The sequence below is a fragment of the Passer domesticus genome, chromosome 14, assembly GCF_036417665.1.
Source record: "Passer domesticus isolate bPasDom1 chromosome 14, bPasDom1.hap1, whole genome shotgun sequence".
In the NCBI taxonomy this organism is placed as follows: Eukaryota; Metazoa; Chordata; class Aves; order Passeriformes; family Passeridae; genus Passer; species Passer domesticus.
Genome location: NC_087487.1, coordinates 10,425,052 through 10,435,218, shown reverse-complemented (window position 1 = coordinate 10,435,218; position 10,167 = coordinate 10,425,052). Strand labels below are relative to the sequence as shown.

Here is a 10,167-nt window from a genome sequence, read left to right as displayed (position 1 = left end):
ACATGTAATGCCAATTTCCTTAGAAGTGTCTGTGTATTTTAGAAGGCCACCTACAAAAATGTATTGACAAGGAATGGCTGGGTGGGGAAAACAATTCTGCAGAAATTGTCATGATGCAAACTCTCTTTTCTAAAGAAGAAATTATAATTTGAGTTGATTACATACTTGGTGTCTGCTTACTCAATCCAAATGTTTGTACAGTAAGCAGTAACTCATCCAAAATTACTCCCAAAACCCCTGACATCCAAACCTACACCAAGGAGTTAAGCACTGGCAACCCTTTCACTGCCACTGTATTTTGGAATCTGCTTGTAAGGATGTAAGCCTAGGCAGGCACATGTAAAACACCTTACATTTTATATAGGGTGGGACTTCTTCCTATTTAACTTCCGGAAAGCTTTTCTACTTTTTACATATTTGCTGTCCTTTGGAGACTTCACAACACATCTTACATTTTCTTATTATGTCATTTTGTACTTAAAAGTAGGAAATCTGCAGTAACACTAAGCTGTTCCATGGTCTTTTATCTAAGTATTTCAATTACTTGTTTCATTGGATGTAAACCTACCCAAAGCAAACAAGATTTTAATTTATTATTCATTATTTAAATTACAAAACTTTTCAAAAGTGACACTTTCATACTGCCTGAAAACTACAGTAAGTACAGTATTAAAAAGCAGGAAAGATGCAAACCTTTTCAAAATCTCTGTAATATATTTTAAAATACTTATGCCACTCCTTTATAGATTCAAGGGGCTAATTCTTGATTAGAGAATTTTTCATAAAATTCCAAGTCTTTTATGTTTAAAGATGGTTTTACAATCTGCAATGATTTCACAAAATGTTCCTGTTTTACAGCAGTTGCTTCAAGTCCATTCTCTTGCAATGCCAACAAAGCAGCCTTTAAAAGAAGAAAAAAAAACCAACTTAGTCCTTATCATGCTTTAAATTGTAAAAGAATACTGTAAGTATTCTAAAATATCTTACAAGGAACAAAGCATTAGTTAAAGCATCTGAAAACAGCATTGTATAACTTATGTTTATTTAACAACAGATAAAGATCCAAGTAAGGTCACCATAACATTTTATTTAAATAATGAACCCTTGTTCAGTTTCTCTGTTTTAACCATTTTCTTTGGATTTTCAGTGCAAATTGGGAAAGTACCTCTACTACAGATGGCTCAGTAACATCTATGAGTTAGCTCTCTTTTTTTCATTCAAAGCTGTTATTTAGAGTTTATTTCACAGGAATATTTCTTACCTCCTTGCACAGGTTTTCAATATCAGCTCCAGAGAAGAGGTCTGTTAGGACTGCCACATCTTGTAATGACACATCAGTATCTAATGGAATTTTTTCAGTGCAGATTTTCAAAATGGAAAGTCTTCCCTGTAAAATGGTGCATATTATGCAAGAAAACAAAACCAAACAAAGCAAAAATTAATCTTTCTCCAAAGCAGTACCAAACTCGAAATTAGAGCCAAGGAAAATCCAGAAAAGCACCAGAACTACCTGGTTTTTGTGGAAGAATAAAATGCTATTAATGGAGATAATGCACTTCTGGTTGTCTCATATATTTAAGGTCTATTATTCACAGTCACTCCTTGCTTCATGAAAACACAGTATTTTAGGCTGAACAGGCCTGATTTGGCATGCTTTGGGACAACTTGTTTTTGTGAAGCCCAGGACAAATAGCTACACTAGCCTTGGGAACAGTACACAAAAATTATTTAAAGCAAGGACAGGCAACTTATTTTGATATTTCCTCAACTGTAGCTTGATTTTGTAAATATACATTTTCTCTATTTTCCATATGCAATATGATAACGACCTACACCAGTTAAAATATTATTGGTTTTTAAAATACAACTATCTTTATTAATTTTAATTTTTTTTTCATTGTACCTTGAATTTGGTGACTGATCTCCAGTGAAACACCCATCACTTCTTAAATATGTTACAGGAATATGCTCCCTTTGCTGTTAAAGTATGCTGGCAATTAATATCTCTCCCTTTAAAGCCACATATGGTGTGTAATACCTTCAGATCTGGAGGTGGAATATAAATCATCTTGTCCAGCCTTCCAGGACGGAGCAAGGCATCATCCAACATATCTGGTCTATTTGTTGCAGCAACTACCATGACATCTCTGTTCACAGTTTCCTGAAACTCTAGCTGAGTAAGAGATCATGTAAACAAATTAGTGCAACATGGTTCAGATAGATATTATCAAAAGGTATTAGTTAACTACTAATGAGAAGAGGGGAAGGGCAAAAAGATAATGTAATTTTACATGTAATTATTTTCCCTTCAATATTACTATTCTATCTTTCTTGAGGTAAAAAAATGCCTTGGTGCAGAGCAGATTACAGCAGACAAAGAAGAAATATAGTTTGTTATAGGCAATAAATACTTTCCTTTGACCAGATTGTAATGAAGAATCTTTTATATGCAAAAAATTCAGTATCCTACAATTCTGGAACTGTTTTCTTTATTATTCCCTCACAGAGTATCATAAGAAGAAAAAGCTTATATACAAAAAAGCTAAATATTAAATGTTGTGAACAATTCACCGACAAGTGAGGGTACAAGTTTGTGTTTAAATATCTAAATGATCATAACTGCTGCTTTTATATGCATCACGTGTGAGAAAGAGCTGCAAATGAAGTAGGGGGAGTACTTAGAAAAAGTAAGCTCAGGGAGGAACTTGTTTAAGAGCAAAAATCACACAATCAATCTAAAAATTTACTTTAGTGTCAAGAAAAGGATTTTTGTGACAGAAGATGAACACACAACTATGAATGGCTAGTAATGCTCAATAGCCTGTGTGGGTATTTTGGTCACACAAAGACTCATTGAGGAACAGTGTATATAAAAACAATCAGCAGCCTATATACAGTATATTCTAAAAACTAGTAATTGTGACAGAGTAAAACAGCTTCTTGCATGTTTTTAAGTTCAGGGGTTTGAAGATTAAAATGCGAATGCCAACAACTAAAATTTTTGGAACAACTGGACAGCACTTCTCATTGTTCCTATACAGAAAAGGGAGCAGAAATACCTTCCTTTCCTCGTCACTTTGCTCTTGGCACTGAGCCTCAAGCTGTAGCTTGCCTCCTCTTCTTTCTGTAACTTTCAGCCCAACCCCATCCAACTCATTGAGAAGAACAGAGAGAACTCGCTCTGAGACACCACGGCCAGCTCTGCAGAGTGCCCGAGACCCCAAGATAGAATCAATCTCATCTAGGAATATTATTGCTGGGGTATTTGCTCTTGCCTGGCGAAAAACCTATTCAACAAATGTTAAAAAAATAAACATTAATGCCTGCATTCCATCAGGTAAGGTGAAAAAAAAAATCCCATTTACATATACGCCGTATTTTATTTAACTTTAAAGGTGAATTTTTAATGATTCTTAAGAACTGTTCTGGCTTACATTTAATATTGGCAAATTCTGCTTCTTTTTTATATTCCTAAATGAACTGAAAATAAAAGAATAGAAATGCTTCTGAAGTTTAATTTTAGGGATAGACTCTCACTTTATCTACATGTGAATCTGTAAGCCATTCTTATTTTATAATCAGATGAGAGCTCTATCATCCTTTCAACAACAAAATTTAGGTCTAAGTAATACTTTACAAAAATCAAGCAAAAATACACTACAGAACCTTACACAAATTAAAAACTGTACCTGAGACAAAATCTTCTCTGAATCTCCAACGTAAGGTGAGAAGAGGTCAGCACCACTCACAGACAGAAAGGAACAGTGACAACTTGTGGCCACTGCCTTCACCAGCGTGGTTTTGGCACACCCAGAGGGCCCATAGAGAAGAATACCCTTGGGATGAGACAGGCCCATCCTGGCAAATGCCTCAGGAAATTTCATAGGCCACTCAACACTCTGGCAATACATAAAAAAGGGATGAAATTCTTAGTAACAAGCAATAAAACTGCTGAGTACATCATTTCCTCTCCTTGATACAAACATTAATTGAAAGTCAGAGAATAGTGATTTAGTCTTTCTTCATATATTGCCCCCTGCTTAAATTTTCTATTTGAAACAGAACTAAAAGCAAATATGAAGAGATAACAGCCAAGAGCCATCTCTGGATAAATATTTAGGAATGGAAAAATTATCTGCCTACAAGTTAAGTATTTTTCAGCTACTAAAAACATGCCTATTTTCCCATATTACTATGCTTAGTGGTGGTGTCTTGAGATTACAAAATAACACTGTAATAATGTTTAAAATACAATTTATAATCAGGTAATTTGCAAAATAAATAATTTTCATAATGTAGGGTACAGAATATCTTGGAGTACATTAGAAATTAGGTGTTATCTAAATTAGTTTAATACATTACCTGTTTTAACTTTAATTTCACATCTTCAAGGCCACCAATTTGCTCCCAAGTCACAGGTTTACACTCTGTTAGTCCAACTGCACTTCGAAAAGAGGATGGTTGAATTTTTTTAAAAGCTTCTTGGAAATCTCCCATGTTAATCAGGGCTTCAGTTTCACCTGAATCCTGAAAAAAAACCAAAACAGAGCATAGTAACAACATTTTAATGCAATACTTAAATACTGCATTAATATACAAAACGTTTCACATAAGGCTAAATACAACTAATAAGGAAGTCAATTCCTGACTAATGAGCTTAAACACTGCAGACACAAAAATGCAACATAAAGTAAAATATAACCTTTTTAATAGCAAGTTTTTACACAGGAAAAAAACAATTTTAACAGAAATTAACGTTTCAGGTAAAGTTATGATTGCCTAAATTATAGCTCCATTAGGCAGTCATCTGCTAAATCAGATAGTTGCTTTCAGAGTTAACACACATCACGTCCTACAATCTTATGAATAGAAATAAAAAAGTTGCAAAAGCCATTTTCACCACACACTGAACAATGTAACACATTTTATCTCAAACAGGCTATAAAATGCCACTATTAAACCACAGATGCAGTAACAGAACTAAAGTGAGAACTGAAAAGACAAGTAAAAATAAAATATTTATAATATGCTTGGTGTGAGTCTTCAACTTGGTGAGCTTTTCAAGTAAAGCATGAATGAGGAAAGGGTAGTACAAACATTACTGCCATTGTTCTTGACTGATTTGCAACCATACCAAAGAGCTGTGGGACACAGCCTGCATGGCAGCTTCTCTGCAGAGGGCTGTAAGGTCAGCTCCAACGTACCCAGTCGTCATTTCTGCCAGCTTAGCCAAATCCACCTCTGCAGAAACGGGCATGTCAGATGTAAGCAACTGCAGGATGGATCTTCTCTGTGTAACTGTTGGGGTCCCAATAATAACCTAAACCAAACAGAATAAACAAAAATTGTAAGTAGATAATTTGCCATACTCATTTATTTTACAGACCTAAGCAAGCAATTTTGTCTCTGCTTTACATTGGCTACTGAAAATTTATATATTCTTATATCCCAACTAAAGAGTTTTACAGGAAAGCTATTGCCAGCACTATACAAATGACAAGTATTTAAAATGCCATTAACTTTCCAAGCGAACAGTGTTTGCATAAAGAGTTTTTGATAAGACACTGTCAAATAGCATCTACCAAGTCCTGTAACACTGAAATAATAATTTCCTTACATTACAAGCACTAAATTAGATTAATACAATACCAAAAAATGAAATAGATAAACATTCATATGTTACTGAAAACCTGGTCAAACTTCATCATAAAAATACATCTCAACAATTTATAAATCCCAGAAAATTAAAGAACTTTATTAAACTGGTGACCTAGGAGTGGGTTTAGCCAGGAAAATAAACAATACAAGCACAAGCACTGTGTGCCATATAGCTGTGTGGTTTTCTTCTTTGGACTACTAGGATAATGGAAGTTTCCCAGAGTAGACCCAACCTCTGTTACTGAAACCTGAATAGAAGTTTTGACACAACAGGTTACTAGTTCTGCGTCACAATAAATTTTTAAGGAGAAATGCACAAATCTTCAGTCTAGGGTTTAAATGGAAAAAACCCAATCCTGTAAAGCTAAGCATCTGTAAGCAAACAAACCCCCTGAAGATCAGGTCAATATCTTTATGATAAAGAAACAAGGCACAAACCTATGGAATCCCACTAAGAAACATGACTAGAAGACATTAAAAAAACTACTAACTGCCCCCTTCCACCTCAATAAGGAAAGAAAAACATGAGTGTATGAGTAGCAGGGTTTATTTACCTCTCTGTCAAATCTGCCAGGTCTCCTCAGCGCAGGGTCTAAGGCATCAGGCCTGTTTGTGGCTGCCACAATGACCATCTTGCCCTCGCTCCCCACGCCATCCAGCAGCGTCAGCAGCTGAGCAACAAGACGATCTTCAGGAGCGTTGTTTGAACTTCCTCGCTTTGGGCATAAAGAATCAATCTCATCAAAAAAGAGAATGGTTGGGCCCTCGTTTGACATCTCTCTGCCCTTCTCAAAGACTCTGCGCAAATTCTCTTCACCTTCTCCTGGTCTTGAGCCATGGAGGGCTGGGCCACTGATGCCAAACAGATACGCACCCAGCTCCTTCGCTACTGCCTTTACCAGGAGAGTTTTCCCTACACCTGGGGGCCCAATTAACAGAACTCCATTAGGCACAGAAAGACCCAGCTTCTTGAAAGTTTTTGGAAAGCGGAAAGGTAGATCAATCATTTCTTTCAAAGACTTCCCCACATCATCCAGTCCCGCAATTGGAGTTTTTGCAGTGTCTTCTGACAGATGTCTGTACCACTCTAAAGTGATCACCTCCTTAATTTTTATGCTTGTTTGGGGAGTTATCAATCCAGCTCCCTCCTCCAAAGGAGACGCGGACAGTATTTCAACATACACCACGGGATTCTCGGGACTCGGGGCAACAGTAACAACATAACGAGGCGAAACATACACATTTCTTAGCAGTTCTCTGATTGTCTCCTGCAACACCGCTCTGGGAGTCGACTTTTTCAGCGCGGCGCTCCTGAGGACCACCCTGACGGCCGCCGCCCGCAGCGGCCCGTGCGGCAGCAGCTGCAGCCGGGCCAGGCCCAGCGAGAGCCCGCGCAGCCCCCGCGCCGCCAGCCCCGCGCTGCTGCAGCTCAGGTCGGCCTGCACGTACCCGTCCGCTCGGTCGTGCCGGGGCCACGCCGTGCACACGCAGCAGCCGCCGGGCAAGGAGATCCTCAGCGGGGCGCCGATCCTGGCCCCCAGGAAGGAGAGCGCGGCGGGGCCCAAGCGGCACCGCTGCGTGCCCTCATCGCGCGGGTCCAGCGGGAGCAGCTTTAAGACCGCCGCCTCCATCGCTGCCTCCGAGAGGGAGGGCAGCAACCTCCCCGCTCTGCGCCGGCCCGTCGGCTCCTCACTCACCGCGTCTCGCCCTCCCGCGGGGCTCTCGCTCGGCCAGCGCCCGGCGCACCGCGGCCGCCCGGCACTGCCGACCCGCGGCGGGCGGGACGGGACCGGAGCGCAGCCGAGCCGCTCGCGCGCTGACAGGCTGCCCCGCGCATGCGCCACAGCGGAGCACGCGCACTGCGCCCGCCTCAGCCCCTCACAGGAGCCCGGAGTGGGCTCGGTGGGAAGGGAGCTCGGGCATCCTCGAATGGAGCCTGTGTCCCAACATCGCCCTGTCAGCCTGACCGCGGCACTCAGTGCCACTCCAGTCTCTCCTTAAACACAGCCGTGGTGATTGCTAGGCAGGTCATTCAGTATCTAGTTGCCCTACCCGCGAAGGATTTTTTCTTAATGTTCACCCTAAGCCTCTCCTGGCGCAGCTTGAGTCTGTGGCCTTTTGTCCTGTCTGGGAGAAGAGGCCAAGCCCCACCTGGCTACAGCCTCCTTTCAGGGAGCTGTGGAGAACAAGAAGGTCCTGCCTGAGCCTCTTTTTCTCCAGGCTGAGCCCTCCATGCTCCCTCAGCCGTTCCTCAGGATTTGTGCTCCAGACACTTCACCATCTTCATTGGCATCCTCTGGACCTGCTCCAGCCCCTCAATGTCCTTCCTGAATTGAGGGGCCCAGAATTGGCCCGAGTACTCGATGTCCACCACCTCCCTCATGCCCTCCCCAGCCACTGCCCTGAGCCTTCCCTTTGAAGGGCTGTCAAAGCAATGCTGGTGAGGTGAGTGCTGTGCCCTGGAGACTTCTTACACCCTCATCCCACAGACAAATACACCGACCCCCTTTCTCATTGCCATCTGGCTTGTTCTCCACAGAGCTGGTCACCACTTGTTTGCCACCCTTTTCTTGCCCTCTTTTTGTCTCCTCAGCGCTGCCCGTTTATTCGGGGCTGCTGGAACATGTTCCCAAATGTTTGGCATCCCCATTCCTGTGCCCCTGCCAGTGCTTCCCTCTGCTCCTTTGTCACTAGCGGTCACTGTTGACTCAGCTGTGGGCGCTGGTTAAAAAAACATGGTGAGCCACAGCACTGGTTTGAGAAGCTGCTGATACACGTAATTAAGACACGGATATTAATTCAACATTTGGTAAACCTTTGTTGTGGTTCGTGCTCTGACAAATGCTTAGTCAGCATTTAAGAAAAGTTTTGGTCCCCCACCTTCTTAGATCATACCATGAATTGTGCAGTGCTTTTATAAACACTTTCCAGGAGGTCTGTCAGTGTTGTGGGCTACAAGATAAAATTTAGTATGTGCATCCTTGAAAGTAGCTTTGTTTTAAATAAAGTCACACATGAGCTGAAAACACACACAGACTTTGAGACCACAGACATACAAGAACTGGGATCTCAAATTCTCAATGCTAGTCAGACACAGTTAAATTCACAGAAAAGCCAGAGAAGGTGGTTTACAGCACAACTACAACCTGTCCTGCGTTGTATTCTGAAGATGTCAGGAGGGGCAGTGTAAGAAAACCTTTGTGATGGTGTCCTTGTTAATCACATTCCTTACTGAACCAAGGCTCTACACAAAATATTTCAGTAAGCCATACGAATAAAAGCAGGCAGTGTTAAGAGAACCAGTTCATAATAATTCTAAATGCTGAATAAGAACTCACAAAATTTTGTAGGGCTGCACAGTGTGAAAAACAGCAAGCCTTCTCTTTAAGCCTAAAGGGCAAATGCAAAAGGGCCTTTAATAGATTTCCTTTCAGTTCATGACCAAATTTTCTCATTTCAATGTTTATTTTCTATTCCTCTACTCCTGGATATCTACTTAATCTTTCTTTTCGTGGCACAATTCTGTACTGCACACATATGCAAATGTTTATATGGAATATGCTCATATGGAATATGTAGACTTATCAGGTATTTGGTGTAGGACATACTAATGTCTGTCCAGAGAATGTACAGACAAAAGATTATAAGGAGCTTTCATTCCAAAAAGGCAAATGTATTTTCAAGCCAATGTCTTATAAACATATTCTCTTGTTTTATTTCTTTCCATCAAAGGTTCTCATAAACATGAGTGCCCTCAAGTACGTACTCGATCAAACAAAAAACATACTCTGTTTAAAATGGCAGATTTGTGTCTCAGAGTTTCAAACTGTAAGTGGTAGACCCTCTGCTTGGTTTTAGAAAGTTGTGTTTAGGAAAGGAAAGTATGGAAAATTGAATATTTGTAATGAGCTCTGTGGTTTATATTCATATATAGTTATTCCCTCTAATAGACTTATTGTAACATCTGGAAAATCTGGTTTCTTATGAGAAAGAAAACACCTGCAAATCTCATCTTAAGTAACAAAGTAACAAAAGTAAGTGTCCAATGTAAAAACTCTGCTATTGTTGCTTGATGAGCACATTTCAGTAAATTTTCACTTAAACTTCTTTAAGTTTTTACTGTATTTTATTGCTGTAATACTGATTATCATACTTTAAGACACTGATAGTTCAGTTCTTTTTAGTATAGTGAAGTAAAGCCCCCCAAAATTATGTCCTATTGAAAGAGCAGAGGATTGGCTTATTCTGAACAAATTGTGGAATCACGTGTATGTTATTTATATATTTTCTTAGAAAATTTTGTTGAGTGACATTGCTGTCATGTCAAATGAATACTTTTTAATAGCCATGCTCCTAAAATTTACAAAGTGGCAAACAATAGTCCTCCAAGAATCTAGTTTAAATTGGCAAAAACCAAAATTGACAAAAGTAATGTTTTAAACAGTTTTCTCAGTGTTCACTAGATGGCAGCTCATCTTCAAGAATGGCTGTATTTCTCCTTTCAGATCT

General features: G+C 40.0%; 1 protein-coding gene across 1 annotated transcript; it reads right to left on the bottom strand.

Annotated features, from left to right (window-relative positions):
* Positions 1–559: 559 nt before the first annotated feature.
* AFG2B (AFG2 AAA ATPase homolog B) lies at positions 560–7,491 on the bottom strand. The gene is made up of 8 exons (XM_064389494.1): positions 6,213–7,491; positions 5,135–5,320; positions 4,363–4,527; positions 3,690–3,899; positions 3,060–3,287; positions 2,039–2,173; positions 1,262–1,387; positions 560–901 (listed from the first exon to the last, which is right to left on the bottom strand). The coding sequence occupies exons 1-8, from the start codon at positions 7,287–7,289 to the stop codon at positions 749–751; spliced, it is 2,280 nt and encodes a 759-aa protein (XP_064245564.1). The 5' UTR covers positions 7,290–7,491; the 3' UTR covers positions 560–748.
* Positions 7,492–10,167: the final 2,676 nt, after the last annotated feature.

Excerpts from the sequence above, each read along its gene's own strand:
- AFG2B (XM_064389494.1), bottom strand. The coding sequence starts at position 7,289 with ATGGAGGCGGCGGTCTTAAAGCTGCTCCCGCTGGACCCGCGCGATGAG. Across the intron at positions 3,288-3,689 it reads CAGAGAAGATTTTGTCTCAG|GTTTTTCGCCAGGCAAGAGC; the intron begins GTACAGTTTTTA and ends TTTGTTGAATAG. Across the intron at positions 1,388-2,038 it reads TTCCACCTCCAGATCTGAAG|GGAAGACTTTCCATTTTGAA; the intron begins GTATTACACACC and ends ACCATTTTACAG.